Source organism: Lemur catta, chromosome 10, assembly GCF_020740605.2.
Source record: "Lemur catta isolate mLemCat1 chromosome 10, mLemCat1.pri, whole genome shotgun sequence".
Classification (NCBI taxonomy): Eukaryota; Metazoa; Chordata; class Mammalia; order Primates; family Lemuridae; genus Lemur; species Lemur catta.
The window spans coordinates 83,213,241-83,238,242 of NC_059137.1; the positions used below are offsets into that span (position 1 = coordinate 83,213,241).

General features: G+C 43.3%; 2 protein-coding genes and 2 non-coding genes across 4 annotated transcripts; 2 read left to right on the plus strand and 2 right to left on the minus strand.

The window, feature by feature from the left end:
* Positions 1-1,210: 1,210 nt before the first annotated feature.
* Positions 1,211-1,316, plus strand: LOC123646732. The gene has a single exon (XR_006737993.1). It is a non-coding gene; the product is annotated as a U6 spliceosomal RNA (small nuclear RNA).
* A 2,173-nt stretch (positions 1,317-3,489) lies between these two features.
* Positions 3,490-3,599, plus strand: LOC123646739. The gene has a single exon (XR_006737999.1). It is a non-coding gene; the product is annotated as a U6 spliceosomal RNA (small nuclear RNA).
* Positions 3,600-8,858: 5,259 nt separating this feature from the next.
* LOC123646697 (iron-sulfur cluster assembly 1 homolog, mitochondrial) lies at positions 8,859-24,110 on the minus strand. Its single transcript, XM_045563962.1, has 4 exons — positions 23,927-24,110; positions 16,490-16,543; positions 12,637-12,742; positions 8,859-9,146 (listed from the first exon to the last, which is right to left on the minus strand). The coding sequence occupies exons 1-4, from the start codon at positions 24,005-24,007 to the stop codon at positions 8,998-9,000; spliced, it is 390 nt and encodes a 129-aa protein (XP_045419918.1). The 5' UTR covers positions 24,008-24,110; the 3' UTR covers positions 8,859-8,997.
* Positions 13,802-16,125, minus strand: LOC123646696 (protein CUSTOS-like). Its single transcript, XM_045563961.1, has one exon. The coding sequence runs from the start codon at positions 15,436-15,438 to the stop codon at positions 14,545-14,547; it is 894 nt and encodes a 297-aa protein (XP_045419917.1). The 5' UTR covers positions 15,439-16,125; the 3' UTR covers positions 13,802-14,544.
* Positions 24,111-25,002: the final 892 nt, after the last annotated feature.

Below are 25,002 nucleotides of genomic sequence, written 5' to 3' on the forward strand. Positions count from 1 at the left end.
GGGAGGCCGAAGCAGGAGGATTGCTTGAGGTTAGGCATTCAAGACCAGCCTGAGCAATATAGCAAGAACCTGTCTCTACAAAAAAAAAAAAAAAAAAGGAAAAATTAGCCGGATGCGGTGGTGTACATGTAGACCCAGCTACTTGAAAGGCCGATGCAGGAGGATCGAACTTGAAAGGTTCCAGCACAGCTGTAGGCATGGAAAAAGTTTTTGTTGATTGATAGAATGAATGAATGAGTGGACTGAATACTAGAAAATAAGGAAATAAGGAATAAGAAAAGGTCTGTGGCAGCACCAAATAGGTCAGATTGACTTAATTTTCTGACAAGAGTGAGGGAAGTCCTGCGTATTTGACTTATTATACCTGACGTGCCTGCTGCAGGGTGCTCATGAAGAACTTCATCTAGGAGTGTGCAATCTTTTGAGGCTTTCTTAGAAATGCCCCCAATTGTCTATAAGTAACTGTCATCAAAGGACAGTTTCACAGCTGAATAATTAAAGACTCCATCAGTGAGGCTTAAAGAACAATGGTAATAACTGGTCAGTATTTAGGCTGCAGACTCATGTTGATAAAGAAAAAAAGATTTAAAATATTATCTCCTAAACACACAAAGACAAATAATGTCTGATTCCACTTATATGAGGTACTCAGAGTAGTGAAATTCATAGAGACAGGAAGCAGAATGGTGGCTGTCAGGGGGCTGAGGGAGGGGGAATGGGGAGTCTTTGTTTAATGAGGTCAGAGTTTCAGTTTGGGAAGATGAGAAAGTTCTGGAGATGGATGGTGGTGATGGTTGCACAACAATGTGAATGTAGTTAATGCCACCAAACTATAAACTAAAAAAATAGCTAACCTGATGTGGTGGCACTTGTAGTCCCAGCTACACGGGAGGCTGAGGCAGGAGGATGGCTTGAGCCCAGGAGTTTGAGGCCACAGTGTACTATGATCACACTTGTGATTAGCCACTGCATTCCAGCCGGGGCAGCACATTGAGACCCTGTCTCAAGAAAAAAAATCAAGGGTTAAAATGATAAATTTTATGTTGTGTATATTTTTCCACAGCCACAATAAAAAAAAAGAAACACATCGTATCTCCTGAGAAAGGCAAGGCCCTGTGCCACCTGAAGTGCAGCTCAAAGGAAGTCCGTCCTTTCATGTCTTCCTGAGATGTCTTTTGAATTGAGAAAACTCTGGTTCAAAAAGGATAAAGTGCTCGCTTCGGCAGCACACATACTAAAATTGGAACGATAACAGAAGATTAGCATGGCCCCTGCAAAATGACGAGACGCAAATTCGTGAAACATCCCATATTTTTTAACATGGTAGTTAGAGTGCAGGGGTGAATGTGTTCAAAGATCAACAGATTTAACTTTTAAACACTATCTCAAAGCCAGCATAATTAACTACTTTGATTGTGGGCTGATTTTTTTTTTTAAGAATTAGATATTTTAAATTTGATAATCCACTAATATGTTTTCCTCTCACTGCCGTTTTCTGCATTTTTATCCTTTTTTTTTCTCTTTGTTAGCTGCCAGAATGTGTTTCTGTAAAGGCTCAGCAGTGGCAAAAGACAGAAAGCTCATCTGGGATTTTCCTGCTGTGACTGCACATTCTTCTGATTAACGACAGACACTTGTATGAGGCTTTTGGTTAGTTAGTGCTTTTTCGCACACATTTCTCTTAAGCCTCCCAGATCCTCTGAGAGAGGCTGCTATTATATCCTCTTGTAAGATGCAGCCACCTGATCACCTGGTGAGCAGGGACAGAGCCAGTAGTCAAGTGTAGCACCGAAGTGCAAGACCTTCTAAGGAGTCACTGGGTTGATCTGACCTCCAGCTCACTGGCTGTGGCACACACTGTGTACAGCCTTTCCTGAGGCCACAGGAGGGCTTCTGGCAGCTGAGGTTCGTTCAGGTCACCATCTGGACGGATGCCACTCCAAGTGTGGCCTTCAGTCCAGCAGCACCAGCTTCACTCAAGGCTCTTATAAATGCAGGTTTCTGGGTCCCCTCCCAGACCCCTGAAGTGGTATGGTACCTGGGCTTCAGCACGTCTTCCATACGTTTCTGATGCTCACTACAATTTGAGAACCACAACTTTAGAGACTTTACTTTAGCCTGGCCTTCCTCAAACCATGTTCTATAGGAAACAAGTGTCCTGGGAGCCAGTGGTTGTTCCAGGTGCTCCCCGGAAAGGTCAAGCGAGTTTGGGAAAAGCTGCATCCATACACCCCTCTTGAAGGTGTAGAATGTATGTTAATATATCAGTGGAGCCTGTTTACTTAACCCAGCAAGTCCCAAACACATGAGACTATGGACATTTTATGGCAAGGAAACTTTGGCAAGTTTCTGGGGAACACTGTTCCAGGCTGAGATGATCTTAGGACAACTCAAGTAGACCCTTCACCCCCTGCAAGAAATTAGGATGAGTAACTACCTGTGGTATTGCTGGTTCTGAACTTGTACAGTTCAGGTCTGCCATGAATCTTTGGTGAAGCTTTATAGTGACACCATCATCCAACAAAGTAGATGTCAATGTCGCTGAAATGCACATTATGTGAAATAAATGCTTTTAATTCTAGAATGAGAATGGGAATTACTGTACCTTTTAGATGAGATTGGTTTCAGAGTAGCATTATACAGTTAGTTACCTTATATACCACTTGATAAGTGTTAAAGGAACATATGAATATAATTTATATTCTCATGAAATTTCAGTTACTTTGTAAGATTTGGGCTTGTCCTTGCCTTGTCCCTTGGTTTGGGATTTTTTCTTTCTGTACTTAAAATGATTATAGAATAGATTTTCATTGAAATTTTAAAAACTCTGTGTAAAACATTTTGGAGGGCATTTTAAAGCCCCATACACAGAAATATATGAAAGCACACAAAATGCTACAAGTTTCAATGGTTTTAGTGCCACTGTTAAGTTAATCATTTTTGCCTGTCTCGTGATAAATCTTTTTTAAAGTTTGTACCTAGGTAACAGAGTTACTTTTTAAGATCCATAAAAGGCTGTAAGCTAATTGTGGCATCTGCTAAGAACAATGATAAGGGGTGAGGAGTTAGGATTTTGTGTGTTTTGTGTATTCTCATTTGCAGTTAGCTTCCTACTCTGGGTTTTGTACTTGATTGAGTGTTTTTCTGTAAACAAATGCCTTCACGGTTACTACTCTGAAGTCTGCACTGTACCTCTTGAACATACTTCTAATATTCTGCACATTATGGAAAAAGGCAAATTTATAAGTTTATGCTTTGCTAACTGTAGATATTTATTATTCTGTGAGTTATCTATTTTTGTAATCATCTGTGGTCCATCATTTATTTTAATTCACATATTAACTATGGTAATAGGGAGGGAGATACCTAGATTAGAAGTTTAATTTGTACTATTTCAGCCAATCTGTGAATGTAAAAACTACACAGTTGCCTTGCTACAATTCACCCTCCTATAACGTAGAACAAGTAACTATCTTGAAATCTACCCCAGTGCTCGCTTCGGCAGCATATATGCTAAAATTGGAACGATACAGAAAAGATTAGCACGCCCCCCCTCGCGCAAGGATGACATGTAAATTCGTGAAACGTTCCATATTAAAAAAAAAAAAAATCCACCCCAGGAGATGGAGTTGAGCTAAACGTCTGGCTTTTCATTTAACTCTTAACTATAACGTGGTCCCATGGCATGGACCCGAGGAGGGTGTGTGGTGAGGTGCCGGTATACAAAGGGAACTTTAGTTTTTCCATGAGTTCTTATCTGCTAGCCTTTTCCTTACCTGTGTACAGTATTTCTTTACAGACTGTAGGTGGGTATATAGTTTAAAAGCTTGGTTTAATAAACAACTCCCCAAAACAAACAAACCCCTTAAGTGTTAGGATAAGAATGACTTGTGGACCCCCCAGTTGTACAGGTGGCCAACTTGGCAACTACAGCTCCCAAGAAAGCCACAGCATGGAACGAGGCTGGGGGGGGGTGGTCATTGAGATATTTTCAGTATTTCAAATATCCAAAGGAATCATACACAGCACTTACTGCCAAGCAAACTGGTATCTATCCCATGTTGATCAGAAACCCTGAATGCCACGGTGGGTGCTTGTAAAAACAAATGTAGGTACCAATTACCACTTAATACAACCAGGTTCTTCAGGAGAGGAAACATTTGAAACCCTTGCTGTTCAAAGGTGGTCTGCAGAGCAAAAGCGTTGGCTTCTCTCAGGCCTTTGCTAGAAATGCAGAATCCCAGGCCCCACCCTGGAACTTTGTTACCAGAATCTGCTTTTTAACAAGATCCCTGGGTAATTTATTTGTACCTTCAAGTTTTAGAAGGACTGCTTCGCGACGTGGAATCCACAGACAGCCACGAGCAGGTAGTTTACAACGAAAAGTCTGGGAGTTACTAGTCAGTGGAAGAGCGAGCAGCAACTCAGCAAGAGCAGGAACCTATCGGCTGGTTTTACGCTGAGGGAGCATCTCTGGTCAAGAGCCCTTGCCTAGCTGAAGGCTGAATTGATCAGATCTGAAGTCTTCACCAAGGACTTTGTAGGGGGAGTGAGGGAGGAAGCCTGTCCAAAGCGACTTAAACACCCGCATGGTCAGAATCTCGACAGGGGTTGAGGGTAGGGTGGGCTCCCTCCCCTCCAGGCTGGTGAGGCCCAGCCAGGCCCAGGACACTCAGCTTCTACTGGGGAGTGGCCCTGTCCAAAGAGCTCCTCCGTTAAGGCAGGTTTCTCTATAGCCAACCAGCCACTAAGGGAATAAAACTTTTCAGTATGATTATATTTACAAATAATTTATGGTTCTTTTCAACCAAGTCACTATAGTCATTTATTTGAAGGAAATACAATGCATCTCCCCCAGATTTGACTATGGGACAATGACTCCCTAATTGTGTTGAAACTCTCCTTTTCCTAAGCTCTGGCTTTGATTGAAAATCCGCTAGTCCATCATCCCTTTTGGCAGCCAGGTAGAAGGAACAAGAACTGCAACGTTATTGAAGGGCTACTGTTAGTGGGATGCTGTTGATATGTGGTTAGCTCCCCACATCACCCCAAATTCTGAGATTGTTCTACAGAAGGTGAAACGAGTTCAGAGAAATAACCTAACCTGTGCCAGGTCACGTGGCTACAGAACGACAGAAATCATCATTTGAATCCAGGCATATCGCACCCCCAAACCTACAGCTTTCCAGCCCCCCAGACTGCACTGACCTCAGGTGAGCTGCCCTGGGGTTTACTCTGGGCTGATGCTGTCTCTGGCCCAGGTCACATCTACTCTGAGGCTCAGACGAGACCCTGATGGTGCTCACAGCTCGGCGTAATATCACAGGCTTTTCTACTTCCTGATCTCTCAGGTATCAAAACATGACAAGAAAGGCTATTTTTTGAGGTATTTCCTGCTGAACGAAACCTAGGAAGCACTGGAAATCTCAGGGACATCTGGTCTTGCAGGTTTTTTTCCAACCCCCTACCCCCTTTCCTGTTTGAAAAAAAAAAATCATTCTTGTGGGCCTGGAGACAGAGGGCGGCAACATGCTCTGTAACAATGAAGCACAGCGGGCCTCTGTCTTCTGGAATCTTTAAGGAGTATTTTTAACCACACAGGGGGCTGAGCCATTCAATGTAGCATCCTGATGTGGAAGAGTGGGCTTCTGTGATCATATACAGTAAGAGACTGGCCACTCGGGGGGCTCCTACCACATCTGTGGGCCTACATGCCGCCCAGGGGCACTGCCAAATGATGTCATGCGAGACGCGGGGTTAGTGGAGTGTGGGTGAATGTGAGGCAGAACAGACAGAACCGTCCTGGTCAGGGCTAAGGCTTGCACGACATGGCGCTATGGTGCTGTGGGATGGAGCCCTTTTGACAAGAATAGTTCTGATGCGCCCGGTGCTAAATGAACAGTAAAGAAGCAACTGTGTTCCTGTCTTCAAGAATCTTTCAACAGTGTGCAAGAGACAGAAACCAGACCAAAACCAAAGAATAATATAAATATGACCCATACAAATATAAGCCGAGAGCCACTAAGTAACGGTAGGACTGTTAATGACGTCCGCTCATGCTGCCTCCTCAGCCTTCCTCACCCAGGGCATCCTCAGGTCCTATTTGGGGCTTTGCGGCAGCTTCCTCCCACCCTCATCATCCCCCCAGTGCACACCCTAGTGCCACGATGACCCTTCCAAATGTGATTGTTTTCTAGGGACTCCCTTGTAAAGGCTTTCAGTGGCCCCTATGCCCACAGGACCTCTGGGAAGCCCAGATGCCCCGGGCCTCTACCTTGCCCTCCATCCTTGCCTATGTCTCCTCTGGGCCTCAGTCTTGAGTGCTTAGCCCACCTCAACAGTTTTTCGAAACTCTATTGTTCATTCTCTTCCCCAAATCTCATCTTTCAAGACTGGGCTCAGGGTCGCAGCCTCTAGGTCACCTTTTTAGAAGCACACCCCATTGGTTCTCAAAATGACAGGCAGGGAGTGCGGCGTAACCGCTCGGAGCACAGCCTCTGGAGCCAGGCCACGGGGTGCGGCTCGACTCGGCCACTCGGTGTCACCTCAGGTAAAATGTCTTATTCAAGCTGTGCTTTGGTTTCTCATCTAAGAAAAAGACAGCTGTCAGACTTACTTTCCTGGATTGTTGCGAAGATGACGTTACTTACAACAGTTCTCGGCATGGAGTAAGCGCTGGCACTTGCCACGCTGGCATTGGTGTGTCTCCTTGTCAACTCCGAGATCCCCAATTATCTGTGAGGCCCCGGGGCCAGTGGAGGGCAGGCGCTCACTGCTCGGCCTGAAGTGAACTGTTAGGAACCTTCTTGGGAGAGGTGACAATAAAGCTTGGTGACAAAGGGAAAATCATTTTGGGTGGGAATAATGTTCTCTCTTTGTGAGGGAGGTCATGAGGAAGCAGGCTGGGTGGGTGCTTCCCTCACAGTGGGACAGGGAAGAAAAAGCAAGGCTAACAAGACCAGAGAGACAAGAGCCACCGGACGTCGTCTCTCCAGGGCTGCGTGAGAAGCAGCAGCTAAGACTCTGGCCAAAGCAGGGTCAGGTGGGGAAAACGCCTGGCAGCAGGAAGCCTGGGCAGAAAGTATGGCAATTATTCATCAGTAGCTTTGGCAGCTACCGCCCCAAACCCTCCCTCAACAAGAAAAGGCAATTTTATAATCACAAAGAGGCCACATTTTTTAATCGATAACTCACTCTCTACATACATACAGTATTGCACAAATTATAAGTGGATCAACAATTATATTAATGATACAAATTCATGAGCATTTACACAAACTACCGCTCTAGGTTTTGATGCTCTTTGTGCCAGGTACTTCAGTAAATAAAACAAACATAGAACTCAGCTACTCAAATTCATGAGAATCAGCTTTCAAAAAAAGCATACACATCATCGCATAGAATACTTAATATGTCAAACCCAGGAAAATCAGTAACTAAGTGACAAAAGGAAACCTTTAAAAGAAAAGTTGGTAATAAAAATGTTAGGTTAAAATATTGTTTAAAAACTTTAGCAACTTGGCCGGGTGCAGTGGCTCACGCCTATAACCCTAGTACCCTGGGAGGCCAAGGCGGGATAGCTTGAGCTCAGGAGCTCAAGACCAACCTGAGCAAGAGCGAGACCCCGTCTCTACCAAAAATAGAAAAAATTAGCCAGGTGTCATGGTGTACGCCTATAGTCCCAACTACTCAGGAGGCTGAGGCAGGAGGATCCCTTGAGGCCAGGAGTTTGAGGTTGGAGAAAGCTACGATGACACCACTGCATTCTACCCAGGGCAACAGAGTAAGACTCTGTCTCAAAAAAAAAAAAAAAAAAAAACTTCCCCCCTTTCATATTAAAAAACAAACAAACAAAACAAACTTCAGCAATTGGACTTAGGAACCAGAAAGTGTGCGCATATTGGGAATTTTAAGACCCCCATGTTCTCCTTCACAATTATGACTACATTCCCAGTAATTCTGGGTTGCTACAATGTCTTCTCTGGTAGTATAAACCACTGTTTCAAAGTTTAAAGAAACAAGATGGTAATTCACATAAAAGAGTTTTAAATAAGATTCTTCTTACTCAAAACTAATATGATCTCCATCAAATTAAAAAGAAATTCTATCAATATGTTGACCAAAGAAGCCAGATCGCCATTAACCTTGACGGATTGCCTCAGAGGGGAGAGCACTGTCACCTACTAGGAAGGGGCAATGGGGGTGCAGTTCCTGCTCACTCCCGAGGGTGACAAAAGCCCTTTGGCCTCCCTAGAGTTTGGCCTTCTCACATACAGAATTGAGTGGGGTGGGCTAGATGGCTGTTAAGAGATCTTTCAACTAAAAGAAAGAGACCCCATCTTTGAGCAGACATCTAGGGTGGCAAATGAAATGGATTTAAAAACAGGTGGATAACTATTTCTTCCCTTTTGCTACGATCACTATAGTTGAAGAAAATTTTTGCTCAGTTCTGTTAAGGGGTATGCAAATGAGGCATGACAATGAAATTTTTGATAAAAATGTAAAAAGGCTATGCCAAGTTTGGGTGGAAAAATATGTACCACCATGTTACTACCAGCAGTCAGGACTTCATGCCTTTGAATTTTAGGAGTCACCGATCTGGGAAAAATGCAGGGTAAGATGCACATTCAAGTCATTCAATAGAGATCCAATCCATTTCCTGAATGGACTGACAGGTGCCCAGGAAGGCAACTTTAATGAAACTGGTTTTAAAAGAAAGGGTACAAGAGAGTTAAGCGAAGGGTAGGATTTTTTTCTTTGCAAGAAAAGAAAAATATCCAAAGAGGGTGATGGTACTTCATTTTCTGTCCCCTACAGAGAATTCAAATATCACTTCTTCCTGAATCTAACACACTGGCTTCATTTTCAAAATGCATCACTTTATTTTCTTACAAGGCAGCCACACATTAAACAGGTGACAGTCACATGATTTCTTCAGTAAGCTCCAAGGCATCCATGAGTGTTCCTGGAGCTCATCGCCAGAGGAGTCCTGAAGTTTCAGATATTAAAGCTTTCCCCACAGCCACAAGTTCCTTTGATGTTTGGGTTATTGAACACAAACTCACTGGATAATTTGTCTTCAACATAGTCCATTTCAGTTCCTAAAAGTGTTAGCTGTGCTTTCTTTTCAATGAACACTCTGACTCCTTGGGGAAAAGAAAACATGAGTCATATAAAGCCTGCATCCTCTGGAACCTGCTGATTCAAAGCACAAGTAAACTTTAAATAGTAACTGCCAACAAAAGTCAAATAGGAAGCTTGTGAATATGTCGCATTATTTCTTTAAGGGATTAAGCATTCAGTTTCCTGTCTGCCTTCTCTTTCCCACACTATGTCAAAAACAGTTATATTACGGTAGACAGTTTACACAAGTAAATTCCGTAACAATTCTGTGTAAAACTAAAATTTGCCTTTCATTATACTTCCCTCATTTTTCTAACTTACAAAATGAAGAAAAGGTACATATTCTCAGTGACAGTTTTGTTAAGACAGAGTCAATACAATTTATGCAAACCTACAATGACATCTATACATTCGATACATTGGTAAACCTAAAGATATAAAGGACCGTGATAGAATGGAGTTATTTTAATGAGATCAATCAGTACAACAATAGTTCTGTTCGGGTTATGAGCCAGAAAACAGGTAGTATTTCCTTGTAATTATGTAGGTAGAGGTTGGAAGCTTTATAAATACAATCAGTTAAGAAATCTTTCTTCCTTATAAGAAATTAACTCATTACCCAAATATAAACTATACATAGTTATTAAGTCTCCTTTTCTTTAAGATGAAAATCATAAGGTTTATGAGTTGATTTTTAAATTAATATGGACTGCAAGCTAGCAAAGAGCATACTTCCAATGCACTAAACCACCACGGCAAAACCCACGGACATTCAAGTTCTCCCAACACTCTAGCATTATCTATGTTGTTTTACACAGGTTTTATCAGATTATTGGGTGGCAGTAGGGGGTAATGGCAAATATAATTAACAAATTGATATTTTTAATAAAAATTAGAAATACCAAATTCCTCAAAAGCATGAATTGATACTGCACTTTGGGACCAGAAGTGTTTTGGATTTCAGATTTTGTAATACAGTCATGTGTTGCATGATGACGTTTTGATCAATGATGGACCACATATACAACAGTAGTTTCACAAGATTATAATGGAGCTAAAAAATTCCTACCCATCTAGTGATGTAGCTCTGGTAACACTGTAACACAATGCAATATATGTTTACGGTGATGCTGGTGTAAACAAACCTACGGTGCTGCCATACAAAAGTCTAGCACATACAATTATATACAGTACAAAATACTTGATAACAATAACAAATGACTATGTTACTGGTTTATGTATTTACTATAATATACTTTTACGGTTTAGAGTGTACTCCTCCCTACTTATAAAAATAAAAGATAACTGCAAAACAGCCTCAGGCAGGTCCTTCAGGAGGTATCCAGAAGAAGGCATTGTCATCATAGGAGATGACGGCTCCATGTGCGTTACTGTCCCTGAAGACCTTCCTGTGGGACAAGATGTGGAGGTGGAAGACCTGATACTGATGATACTGACCTTGTGTAGGCCTAGGCTAATGTGTGTTTGTGTGTTAGCTGGTAATCAGCAAGTTTAAAAAGAAAAAAAAAATTTTAAATAGGAAAAAGCTTAGAGAATATGGATGAGAAAATAATAATAAAATAGTTTATTACAAGAGTTAAAAAGCTAAAAAAATTTAAAAGTTTATGAAGTTACAGTAAGCCAAAGTTAATTTATTAGTGAAAAAAGCAACATTTTAAAATTAATTTAGGCTGGGCGCGGTGGCTCACGCCTATAATCCTAGCACTCTGGGAGGCCGAGGAGGGAGGATTGCTTGAGGTCAAGAGTTCAAGACCAGCCTGAGCAAGAGCAAGACCCCATCTCTACTAAAAAAATAGAAAGAGATTATCTGGACAACTAAAAATATATAGAAAAAATTAGCTGGGCATGATGGCGCATGCCTGTAGTCCCAGCTACTTGGGAGTCTGAGGCAGAAGGATTGCTTGAGCCCAGGAGTTTGAGGTTGCTGTGAGCTAGGCTGATGCCATGGCACTCTAGCCAGGGCAAAAGAGCAAGACTCTGTCTTAAAAAAAGATAAAATAAAATAAAATAAAATTAACGTAGTGTAGCCTAAGTGTACAGTGTTATAGTCTACAGTAGTATACAGTAATGTCCTAGGCCTTCACATTCACTCAGTACTCACTGGCTTACCCAGAGCAACTTCAAGTCCTGCAAATTCCATTCCATTTGTAAGTGCCCTATAGAAGTGTACCTTTATTTATTTATTTATTTATTTATTTATTTTTTTGAGACAGAGTGTCGCTCTGTTGCCCTGGCTAGAGTACGTGCCCTGGCATCAGCCTAGCTCACAGCAACCTCAAACTCCTGGGCTTAAGCGATCCTACTGCCTCAGCCTCCCGAGTAGCTGGGACTACTACAGGCATGCGCCACCATGCCCGGCTAATTTTTTCTATATATATTTTTAGTTGTCCAGATAATTTATTTCTATTTTTAGTAGAGACGGGGTCTCGCTCAGGCTGGTCTTGAATTCCTGACCTCGAGCGATCCACCCACCTCGGCCTCCCAGAGTGCTAGGATTACAGGCGTGAGCCACCGCGCCCGGCCCCATTTTTTATTTATATCATATTTTTACTGTGCCTTTTCTATGTTTAGATATACAAATACAGTTGCATTGTGTTGCAACTGCCTACAGTATTCATACAGCCGCATGCTGTACAGGTTTGGAGTCCAGGAGCAACAGGCTGCACCGCTGTAGCCTGGGTGTGTAAAGGATGCAACATCTAGATTTAGGTAAGCACTCTGTGATGTTGTACAACAATGAAATCGCCTAAGGACACGTTTCTTAGAACAATTAGGCAATGCATCAGTGTGTTTGCATTATACTTACAGGATGAGCATCCCAAATTACAAAATGTGAAATGCTCCAAAGAGCATTTCCTTTGTGTGTCATGTTGGTGCTTAAGTGGTTTCAGATTTTTAAGCATTTCAGATTTTGGATTTTCAGATTTGGGATGCTCAACCTGTATGTATTTGACGTAGATGTAAAACTGCTACTTCACATAAAAACAGCTGGTTCACTTTGTGATCTTAAAACCTTTCTGGACACAATGATGACCTGTCATAGTTGAATTAAACAAACAAGCTTATCCAATAACTTATCCCTTAGTTACTAAGAGCGCAGCCTCTGGAGAGAATTGACTGGGTTCAAATTTTACTCGGCCACTTATTGTGTGACCTCAAGCAAACTATTTAACCTCTCCGTGCCTCAGTTTCTTCATCAGAAAAACAGGGATAAAACATAGTATCACCCTCATTCAGTTGACATGTATAAATCAGTTAAAAAGCGAAAGTCCATCAAACAATGCCTAGCACATAGTGAACACTATTTACATCATTCCTACCGTTATTATTGCTCTTTACTCCACGGTGTACAAGACTAAAAATTTTAGGCAAAACAAAGTGCCCAGAAAAAGTCTGTTAAAAACTCACCATCCTTCCTACCCATCCATGGTGGCTATTAAACAACCAAACCAAACCATAAACCCCAAACCAAAGAATAGAAAAAAAACTCACCATCTTGAACAACTTCTTCATCAGAATCTCCTTTTGTTTTTGTATATTCTAGAGTGTAAGAAAGGCCATTACAGCCTCTGGTTCGGACACCAACTTTCACACCTACCTGAAAAAGATTTGAAAATATAAACTTAGTTTTAAAGTAATACAGATCAAACAATTATACTAAGAAAGTACCTGATAGCAGAGGTGCCTCTCCCTAAAAATGGACTTTCTTTAAAATGTTTTTGCTTCACCGCATTCTGAGATGTTTCCTTATGGTTAGGGTTCACCAGCGTTCTTAGGCCATCACCTGGCAACTTTACCTCTACAAGGGGGCCTTAATTCTAGGGTGGACTTGCACAAATATTCTCAAATACCAGAAAGCAAAAGACTGCAGTCAATACAGATGTAAAAAGTTAAAAAAGTGACCAAACAGTACTATTAAAATACCAGTGCTTGCATTAATGCAATTTTCTAACAATATCTACCTAGGTTCTCTATCTTGGAACCTATATGCTTTTTCATTTAAGTACAGTTGTCCCTTAGTATCTGAGGGTTCCAGGACTCCTCTTGGATATTAAAATCTGCAGATGCTCAAGTCCTTTATATAAAATGGCTTAGTATTTGTGTAATATATAACCTATGCACATCCTCCTGTATACTTTCAGTCATCTCTAGATTACTTATAATACCTATTACAATGTAAATAAATGCCATATAACTACAAACAGTTGTTATACCGTATTGTATAGGGAATAATGACAAGAAGAAAAGTCTGTACATGTTCAGTACAGATGCAACCATCCATTTTTTCCCCCAAATATTTTTGATTCTCAGCAGCAGTGTGTGCCTGCTTCAGGAAAGCAATCATGATGTGGGAAGAAATTCGGTGAACGGCATGAGTCAGAATGTTAAGATGCCTGGGCATTGTGATAAGGCAAAGCATTCACAGGGTAGTCTCTCCCGTCCCTGAACAACAAGGAGACAGAACTACAGCTTCATTCACCTTCGGAGTGACAGCTTAGAGAATGTGTGAGGAAGTTTCATGTATTCAGAAGGATAAATGATAGTTAAAATTCTGAAGCACATGTCATAAGTACTTAACATACATTTTTATGTTTGTAAACAGAAGACTTAAGTAAGCAGAATTCCAATTAGGAATGGATACAGACACTTTTAAAAGCATGTGAAATTACAGGTTTAGGTAAATGGAGTTTGGAAAAGAGATTGCTTGTGCTATAAATTACACCTTTCCATGTCAACATGAGCCATTATCCCTCAGATCTACAAAGCTAAGTTCCTGTTTCATCTGTCAATTTATTTTATTTTTGGGGGGGGTCTCTTGACAATTTATTTTCGATAATCTGGATGCCTCAGAGATATCGCTGTGCCTGGTAAATTCACAAATGTAGAGAGAGAAAATTCTGGAAAACAGGGGGGTGGGGTGGGTGGGAATATCTCTCTTCCTTTTCAGGAAATTCTACCAAGTCTATGTGGGTTGAGGAGAGGAAACAAAAGTTTCTCTGGGCCGTGGCATCCTGGGGACTCCTTCCCTCATTTTCTGCAGATGGTTTCTCACACCAGGCTGATAAGGTGGGTGGAGGAGAAAGGTGTCCCCTTACTGGCCCACCTCAGACACTTCTGGGGAGATGGGAGCTGTACCACTTGGCCAGTAGTCTTGAATAACTGGAAGGAATGTTCTGGTATAATAGGTCTGCCCCAGGCCCTGTGGGAGCACAGAGAGGCAGGCCTTGCTTAGGCTTCTGACCCTATAGCCACATCTTTGTCCCAACTTTTGGGCAAGCCCCCATCACGACCAGCATCTCACGGGCAGAGTCTGGACTTGCCAGCCAAGCCCTTGAACTTGGAGAGAGAGAGGCGGGGCTTGGAAATGCCTTACCCTCCGTGGGCACCTTGTCCGTGGAGCTAGCTGGGCCCTCTGCCCACAGACGGGGGAGAACGGCAGTCTGTAGGCTCTGCTGCAGCACTTTTTGCTGGTGGGAGTGGAGAAGGCTCACAGGCCTCCTTTGCCTTTTTCTTCCTTTTCTTCTTTTCGGTCCCAAGTGGCACATGCTCCCTGGTGAACTCACCTGGCTCCTTTTCCTGCTTCTGGACCATGGCCTCTCTGGTGGTGCTGGTGGGGGTGCTGGTGGAGGCGGCTACAGCAGAGTCGACACCAGCCACCTTCTTGGCTTTCTTTTTCAACTTCCTTTTCTTTCCTGGCTCCTTCTCCACCCTGACAGGGCCGTGGAGGGCTGACTCCTGAAGGATGTCGGATGCCGACACCACTGCCTCCCTGTACCACTGCCACTCCTGGTCGCTGTCCTTGCTGGAGATGGAGGGCTGCCACTTTCGGTGGGGTTTGGGAGAAGCTTCCTTTTCAGCGCTTTCCAGGATGGATGTGAAGACAAGGCAGAAACAATCATCCTCCGAGGCGACTTTCTGTACCTCAGCTTTTCTTGGCTCCTTCACTACTTGTGAGATGGTAATGACTCTGCCCAGTAGAACTCTCCATTTCTTGGCCACGTGGGTTCGGAATTCAGGGGTGGTCTGAAGCTCATTGCCATCTGGTTCATGCTCATCCACCTTATGCCTCAGGCTGAGGTGCGAGGTTGGCAACTGGTTATTTGCAGCACCAGCTCTTGGTTTCTCCGGCCCACTCGGGCACTGCTCCCAACCCCAAGCTGGCATTGCCGCCTCGAGGCACCCAGCCAACCCCTCCGCATTGTTGGGGCCACCGCTGCTGCTGTTATCTGAATTGCTCATGGCGCCGTTGCGCACTGCCATCTTGAGCCACCGCAAAGGACTGTGTGCCTCCATCCATTTGCCAATTTATACTCTAGTCGTTAGTCTATTCAAATTGAGTTGGAACAATGATATCCTTTAGCATTTAATAGTTCTTGGAAGGCAGGTTTGAGAACTTCCATTACATTTTAACATAGATTGTACAATGGAACCCAGAAACCACTCCATAGTCTAATTATTAAATAATGACTGGCCATTACTTGAAGGGATTTACAGAATTCCAGCAGCAATTAACAGTGTACTACGATAAAGATGATACATACAGCCCTAACTCAACAATTCTTCACCTAGGAATGGATCCCATGTAGGTGCAGTAAGCCAAGCTTACAGGTCTGGAACAATGGGACTGGCACCTACATCCACTAAACAGATGCTGAATGATGTCTGTGGCAATGGTGAATGAAACAACCCAACTGACCTCTAATCTGGTGGACTGGTTAAAGAAATCAAACCTGTTCAATGGAATATACTATATATACAGCCACAAAAAAGGAGGAAGCAGATCTTTATATAATGATATGGAAAGATCTTAAAGCTCATTAGGGAAAAAGAGCAAAATGTACCACAGCACATATGGTATGCTCTCATCTATTTATGAAAGTAGAAATACACACCAGAACAACAAGCACAGTATAGGCCAATATTCCCCCCACCCCCGCAAGACATTTTTGGTTGTCACATCAGGGGGAGAGGAGCTGCTACTGGCACCTAGTGGGTAGAGGCTAGAGATGCCACCAAACCTCCTACAATCCAGCCTAAAGCGTCAACAGCATGGAAGATGGAAACCCTGGTCTACCTACATCAAATGCAGACCGTCTCTGGAAGGACCCTGATGAGGTTACTTCTTGAAAGGAGGAATGATGACAAAGGATCTGGGGTTGAGACAGTGACTTCCTTTTCATTAAATACCCTTCTGTGTTATTTGAATTTTTTAAAACCATGAGCATAATTTACTTTTTAAATAATTTCCCCCTAACTAATGAAAGCATACTGCTTATCACAAGATAAATTCACTCTGAAAATATAACTTCAACATTTTACTCAGTCTTTCACTAGTTTTACTTACGTGCTCAGGCTTATCTTTAAGAAGCTGCTTTATCTTGTTTACTGCTGAAGGTGTCTGAAAAAAGAAAATATTAAATTTTTAGCTACAAAACCTGCATTCTTCAAAGCCTTATATTTACTAGTCTTTATGACTATTCAAGAGTATCTTTAAAAAATCATGAGACAAATTTATGTTCTATTCTCACCAGAGTACCTGTTTTATACACAAACACATGAATTCTACTCAATCCAAAGTAACTTGTTTTTATTTTTAAAATATCTGCTAGCAACATCCTTTGAATCTTGCTTCCTGGTCCAGGTTAGCTCCCTGCCGTACTGTCCATGGTATTACTGACTTATATCACAAACGTAATTTTTCTGGGCATCTACTTGGTGCCCCTACTGTATGCCCAGCAGTAAGCACACCGCCTGACACCCAGAAGGCAATGAATGAATCAAGTACCTCGTGGAGAAGGCCAACCTTCTTCTGTTGTTTTTCCTGTTGATTATTAACCCTATTGTTGTTTTTTTTGCTTACTCACAATCTATTTCAAATCCACCAAAATGCATAGTTCCAGAAAGAATGTTACTAGCATAAAATAACCCAGGGTGGGCTACTCGTACCAGTCCCACCAAATGCTCCCATAGATTTTTCAATGTGGATTAAACCAACATGTCAGGACAAACATAAGAACAGGACTAAGTTAGTCAACCACTGAAATAACAGGAAGGAGCTGTTTTTCAAGAAGAATGCTGTTTAACCTAGCCCAGGGGGCCTCAGAATGACAAAGGCCACAACATTTTGTATGTATGTAGGTCAGGGTTACCAACCCCACTTTCCTGGGAAAGAGGCTGCTGGAAACAGTCTGCTCCAGGACATTCCTGGTCCACTTCCTAGCTATGCCCCAAGGGCAGTCACGTTAAGTGGCTTGTCTTGACTTCTAGTCCCTTACTGGGGAAATGGAGATAATAGTCCCTCCTCAGGATTCTTGTGAGGATTAAATATTCAAATCCCCAAAAATCATTCAGGACAGGGCCAGGCACAAAGAGCTCCATACAAGCCAGCTGTTATTACAGTCATGAGAGAATGGATTATGTCCTTCCTGCTTCGTTGTATTAGCTCCTGTTGCTGGTAATGCTGTGCTAACCCCCCTCACCATTTTTTTGTACTGACATTATATTGGTTTGTGAGGTCCCAAAGCCTGGATATTATGACCTATGAATTGGCAGTAAACTGTAGCCAGAACTCAAGCCTGTGCAGGGGGAGCAGACCCAATAGATGGCCCTAGAATGCACTCTCCTGTTCTGTCTGGGTGGGGGTCTGCCAGGGGAGGATGTTTAAACACAGTCTGGGGCCAATTTTGAAGGGTCATGAAACCCATTTAGAAAGTTGAGAACAGCATTTTCAAAAAATAAAAACCAATGTACTGCACTTAAATGAATGTTGTTTTAAACTTTTATTTTAGTTATTAATATATGATGTGTGTGTGTGTTTATATATATCTGTAAAAAAAAAATCACTACCAGTAAGTGGTCTCTAATGGCCTCTTCCGACGGTTCCATCAGAAGAGAAGCCAGGCAGCCCAACACTGGGAATAGTGTGCGGGGGGCAGAAGAGGGAAATGCTGAAGTGCAGAACTATGGTGCTTTTTTTTTTTTAATCACAGAATATCAACCTCAAATAGTGACAGGAATATTTATTTAAAAAGTTATTTTTAAGGAAAAGTGCTCCTTTAGACTTCTAAATGATTGCCAGTAGAGTTAGCTTTCTTAACTGCCACTGGTAAATTTCCATGGTCATATTTTCCTATTTGAGTGCTGAAGAAATTAATCTACTGTCAAATAAAAAGAGAGTTCTGATAAGTTTTTAAAAAAGGCAAAGCAGGCTGGCCTGGTGATGCATGCCTGTAATCCTAGCACTTTGGGAGGCCAAGACAGGACGACTGCTTGAGACCAGGAGTTCGAGACCACCTCAATCAAGAGTGAGACCCTGTCTCCAAAAAAACCACACTAAAAACAAAAAAGTCGGCGGCAAAGCCATGGAAAAATATTTGTCAGAACTAATATCTGACTCTTAGTCTTGGTTTAACTTGGGCAGGTCAAAGGTGCAGACCAGTGCACCATGGCATGATCTAAACAAATGAGGCTCTCATACTACTAGTTTACCAGCCCTAAGAATTTTTATCTCCAAATGGTTTTCTAAATTACCTAATTTGGTTTTACAAAACAATACATTTCCCTGTTTTTTCAACTCTTAGTAGAAAACACTTAAACACAGTAAATGAAAGGAATTCACGGAGAATAGTCTGCTTATCACAAACTTCACATCTTATACTGAAAGGCTCTTAAGGGAAAAGTAACATTAAATAGGAATCTGTGTGCCTATGAGGCTGTTATAGGAACCAAAAAAGTACCTTAATTTTTGTGTCAGGAGAAAATCAAGTATATTCCACTGGGGAAGTGTTACTAATGATAGATGACCCAGCTGAGTGCTCAACCATGGGGAAAAAGAAGGTTCTTCCAACTTTCAAAGTGACTGATCTGATTTTCAGAACTAGTCAGAATTACTAAACAGGGAATTCTTGGGATCTTTTTTTTATATTCTAGCTATAATAAATACTTTTTGTATCTTAGTACCAGGCAGAAGAATCCTACTTTGCTCTATTTATATACTTTGACGACTTTGTGTCCTTAGGTAAAACTGGTCTGGGAAACAGCATAAAATCTTCAACTAAACAGCTTGCCGCAGGGCATGGCAGCCTTCCAATATCAATACACTCCCTGGAACAACTAAAAAACCCAAACTTTCTCAAGAAATTTAACTACAATTAATGACCATAGCTCGCCTGAAATTTGTCCTATGTTTTAAAATTTAAGGGATTCTTGAAGCCCACAGAAATATGATGGTTTTTAATCTACTCAGTGAACCATGGAAACATAACTCATTAAAGTAAGAAAATATTAATGTCTTTAAGATATTCTGGCTCAGTTTTTAAAAAAACGTATTTCCAGGATGATTTTGTTGTTAAAATTACGGGAAAAGGTGCTGTAGATGAGCATGTCTTATCGCTACTTCACAGCAACACACCTGTATTTCATCCAATGCCACTTTCTATTCCTTGCAGGAGAAACTTCTCATCCTCAATACTGTATTTCCTTAAGTAATTCCCCAGGCAATTTTCATTTTTATCTGTCTAAAAAAACTAAATATTCAACACATGAAATTTTGGGGAAAAGAAAGATGGTAAACAAATAGCCAATTGGTGCATGCCTATAGTCCCAGCTACTTGGGAGGAGGCTGAGGCAGGAGGATCACTTAAGCCTAGGACTTTGAGGTTGCAGTGAGCTATATGACAGCACCACTGTACTCTAGCCTGGGCAAAACAGTGAGACTCTGTCGCAAAAAAAAAAAAAAAAGAAATACCAGCCACTGAACGAGCTTTAGTATATTCTGTTAAACTCATTCTTTAACAGCTAGGGGTGGCATTATGGTGGTTTTTCGTATTTATGTACATATATGTGTGTGTATACGCACATATACTTACATTAACTCACAATCTCAGAACCTCCATTTAAAAAATTTAACATGCATTTTTCTCATTTGATACATAGTAATAAATATGCACTCACCATTTACTGAGTATCTTCTAAGTGTTTAATGGTTTGTATGTATCATCTTTTTATTCTTAGAATTCTGTGATTGGGGCATTAAAGATTAAACAATTTGCATAGGGCTAGAAAGTCAACGAGTGAAGAGTTATGACTCAAATTTTCTTTTTTAAAAAATCATTATTTAAATACATAATACTTCACCAATAAGGATCTACTCCAATGTACTTAACCACTCTCTCACTGTTAGACAGGCTACTTCCAATGCTTCCTGTGTAATATTATGTATCTCCTAAATTGCCTTCACATACAAATCTTAGTGCTTGGTCACTATTTTAAAGGACTTCTGATCCTACTCCAATGACTTAACACACAGCTCCTTATTGAGCATTAAGGGTTAGCCAGACCTTCTAACCCAGGTTCCACTAGAAAGTTAAGCCATTCAGGACAGCGGGCAGCAGCTCATGCCTGTAATCCTAGCACTTTGGAGTCTGAGACCAGCCTGATCAAGAGTGAGACGTACAAAAAATAGAAAAACTAGCCTGGTGTGGTGACATGCCCCTATAGTCCTACCTACTTGAGAGGGTGACGCAGAAGGATTGCTCAAGCCCAGGAGTTTGAGGTTGCAGTGAGCTATGATGACACCACTGTGCTCTAGTGTGGAAGACAGAGAAGGACCCTATCTCAAAAAAAAAAAAAAAAAAAAAAGCTAAGCCAAGGCATCCTTGGTACACAATGAATTCAAGAATGATAGTGGCTGGGCCGGGCACAGTGGCTCACACCTGTAATCCTAGCACTCTAGGAGGCGAAGACAGGTGGATTGTTTGAGCTCATGAGTTTGAGACCAGCCTGAGCAAGAGTGAGAGCCCATCTCTACAAAAAATACAAACAAATTAGCTGGACAACTAAAAATATATAGAAAAAATTAGCCAGGCATGGTGGCGCATGCCCGTGGTCCCAGCTACTCAGGAGGCTGAGGCAGAAGGATTGCTTGAGCCCAGGAGTTTGAGGTTGCTGTGAGCTAGGCTGATGCCACGGCACTCTAGCCTGGGCAACAGAGTGAGACTCTGTCTCAAAAAAAAAAAACAAAAAAACAAAACCCAAAAAAACTGATAGTGGCTGTGTACCATCATTCTCTCACAGAATGATGGTTGAGTTTTATCAACAGCCGTGGGCCATCCTTAATTCTAAATTAGGATTGCACTAATCCTAACTTGTAAAATGATGGAAATAAACATTTCTGCCAGGCAGAAGGGCAGTGTTTACTCTTCAGGTTTTAAAATCATATTTTATTCTGGCTCCCATAAATTCAAATATATTTGTCAATTCCTAGATATGTAAGGAAATTGGGGGTGGGCAGGCATCCTTGGATGTTATCTGGAGGTGTCCAAGGATACTCACATTCATGTGGTGGGTTGGAACCTTAAAGCCAGCAGTCCCCAACGTTTTTTGGGAGGGGGTCGGGTAGAGGGCAGGCGGAGCTCAGGTGGTGATGCATCCTGGTTCCTAAAAGGCCACAGCCCGGCCAGGGGGCTGGGGACTGCAGCTTAAAGCATTCAGTCAAGAATCCATCACTGGTTTGCATAAAAGTTTCGAGGCAGCCCATCATCAGTCTAAGCCCCTCTCTCCAGCAAATCAGCAATCGTCTCCAGGATTAACATCAGTTAATGCAGATAATTTGGTGCTGACAACACTGAATCATGTTTTCATGTCATCTATTACTTTTCCTAGCTTCTTGCTGACCTCTGGTACACTCTACAGGTACAATACTTTCCAAATGTTGCAATATGTCTTATAAGACATATACAAAATTTATATCTCCAAGTAATATTTATCTCTTACCTGTTTTACTGTATTATCTCTACTTTTGTTTGCTCTTATCTGTCTCCATTCAATAGGTCTTTGATTACCTTACTGCTTTTGCACTTGACAGTACATGTTGAGGTGAAACTAAGCACAAACAGCAATATATTCATGCTATAGTATCTTGAGACTAGGGTACAAATGCCAGGACTCAAATGACTGCAAGCCCACTACTATCGGCTGTGGTGGAAAGCAGCACTGATGTGTTTTTCCTCTGGTACCAGCTTCTAAGAAAGATCACAAGGAACGGACCTTCTAAAGTCAGCCATAGTAACAGTAAGTAGGATGAGTTCAGAAAATAGACTCCTCCATGTTAATCAGAACAGTTGAACCAGGCAACACGGAGCCCTGCAAACTGCTGTAAGAGGTACTGAAGTAGACGGGAGCAAGTGTGGAAAGAGACCAAGCCTGAGGCTTGGCCTGCATCTGTGTTCCTGGAGGCGGAGAACTGTACAACTCATTTCTTGTCCTGAGACACAGGAGGTCTTGATAAACATCTGGTGAATGAGGAGGAATGAAAAGGAAGGAGTGACACAGAAATTCTGAAGGAACAGGTAACAAGCCAAAGGGTGATGAAGAAAGAGAAGACAATAAACAGTCCCCACACCTTATGACTCTTTCTGGATCTACCATTACCACTGGAAAACTTCTTTCGAATTCTGAATAATTTTCACTGTGATTGAAAGGAGACACAAAGCATGAGTTATGCCCTCTAATTCTTAAGACCTTGGATAATTCTGATTCCATGGTGTGTTTTCGAGACATGAAAATGGGCTTGCAAGTACAGAAGAAAGTGATACAGTAGTGATACATAATCAGAATGCTAGTACTGATTAGTACAATATATAATCAGGATAATCTCAAGGGCCTAAAACATTAATTTTAAAAATTAATTCTCCCACCTAATCACGATTTTCTTCTATTTTGCTATAACTAATTTCTGGCTATAGATTCTAATGGCATTAGATAGACTAGAACCCATGAATCAATTTAAATCATTTTTTCCCAGTCTCTAGGTGAATGCTTGCACAAAGGCTTCTCCTTAACTAAGAGTAGGGTGTATGTGAGAAGAATGATGAACTGATCACAAGCTTTCCTGCTGAGGTGAAAGTCTTTTGGAACTAGACAGAGGTGACGGTTGCACAACATTGTAAATGTCCTAAATGCCACTGAATCATACCCTCCAGGACGGGCCAATTTTATATTATGTAGATGTCCCTTAACTAAAAAAACTGCGGTAAGCACGGTGAATTCAAACACCTGTGGTTTGTTTTGTGGTGCCCTTCCAGTGCGTTTGACCTTTCACCCAGAAAACACTGTCAACTGGCTCAGGGTGGAAATCTTCATCTTTTGTCCTCAGTAAGACCCTAGGATTGCTGGAGGCACGAAGGGTGTTTCAAAAGCCTCCGCCAGCCAGGACACAAGGAAGTAACCCTTTGTGCGCCGCAGACTGGACCCGGGCGAGGGCCAGGGTGCTTTGTTAGGGCTGCGCTCCCCTTTCCGCTGACGCTCACCGCACTGACACCGCCGTGTCCTTCGAGGAGCTTCGCCCCTCCTCACGCACCTTCGGGGTAGGGCTCCCGGGTCCTCATCCAGATGTTCCCGGCCTGACCAAGCTCATCTATGAGCAACAGACGTCCCATGGCAGCTGCCGGCAGGAGGCTCGAGGCGCCCGGCCCCGGGGTGGCCGCCGCGCTGACACCCACCGCCCAGCTTCCCTGGCCCGCCCCTCCCCCGCACGCGGCCACCGCACGGCCTGTCGGGAAACGTAGTTCCGGGGCGCCAGGGTCCCTGCAGCGGCCGCGCCCGGGGCTTATTTATCGCTCGGGCTGCGGACCAGAAAGGAAAGAGGTGGCGCGGCGATGCGACCCCAGCGCTCGGACGCGCTCGGTCCCCGCCGCCCCGCTCCCCGCCGCCGTGACCTCCCATCGCCGCGGGCGAACATGCGCCAATGTCAAGGGCCTGACCGCGCGCCGCAGGCACTTACTAGGGTGAGGGCGGCTCGGGTGGGCTGCAGCTTCCTCTTGCTCACAGCCCGGACGGTGGCCCGGACTAAGGAAGCCGACATCTTCGCCACCCCGGCGCCCCGGTGCCTCGGGCCGGAGCTAAGCAGCCTCAGCCTCTCTCCATGGACACGGCGGACGCATTGACGCCACAAGCCCCGGCGCACGGCGCACGGCACCCGCGGCCCCGCCCCGCCGCCACCATTGGGAGAGCCGCGTGATTGACGGGCTAGGGGGCGGGAGGCTGCTGGGGGCGGGGTCTCGCGGCGCAGCGGGGTCAGGCTGCCCGCTGGGCTGCGTGCGGTCGCGTGTGAGGGCCCGAGGCGCCGGGGGAGCAGGAGCCCGGGGGGAGTGTCGTCACTGCTAAGGCGTCGGCGCGTCGTAGGCGCGTGGGGCTGGAGGACCGGCCATAGCTTGTGCCCTTGCCGTCTCCGGAGGTGCGTCGTCGCTTCACCACCTGCCCCCGGGGCAAGGTGCGGTGGCACCTACTCCTTTAATGCTCACTGAAATGAACACTGCAGACAGGCTGCTGCGGCTCAAGAACGCAGCAGTCAAGACAGCATGCGGAGCTTATGTTCTCCAAGGCAGAATAGTTCCCGTGCCCAGACATCTACAACCGTTTGCATTCTTTTTTCCTCTGGCTAGACGGTTAAGAGCATAGGACTTCCAACGAGTCGTATAATAAACAAATGTCCACTTCCCGCCCCCTCCACACTGCTGGGGATGCTGAAGGGTGGTGAGTAATGCAATTTTCGTCCTGGTGCTGAATTTGGAACCTGATCCTACTCTAAGAAATGACTGGGCAGCACTGTGAACAGTCACATTTATAGCGAGTACCAGTTAATAAACTTAACTGAACACCTGTTGTCAGACCATGTCCTGTCCGCTCAAGGGGCTTAATTCCGCTTTTGACCGGGCAGGATTCCTAAGCACCAGGCACCGTACCTGGGCACACACAGGAAGCCGGATAAAGAGGGGCCAGGGAAGAATGAGAGATCCTAGTAGGACAGAAGTGCAGCAGGGTTAGCAGATGAGAAAAGGAGGACATCACGACAGGTGG

Coding starts and splice junctions, on each gene's coding strand:
- LOC123646696 (XM_045563961.1), bottom strand. CDS start 15,438: ATGGAGGCACACAGTCCTTTGCGGTGGCTCAAGATGGCAGTGCGCAAC.
- LOC123646697 (XM_045563962.1), bottom strand. CDS start 24,007: ATGTCGGCTTCCTTAGTCCGGGCCACCGTCCGGGCTGTGAGCAAGAGG. Junction 12,743..16,489: donor TTAAAGATAAGCCTGAGCAC/GTAAGTAAAACT, acceptor AATCTTTTTCAG/GTAGGTGTGAAAGTTGGTGT. Junction 9,147..12,636: donor TGAAGAAGTTGTTCAAGATG/GTGAGTTTTTTT, acceptor CTTTTCCCCAAG/GAGTCAGAGTGTTCATTGAA.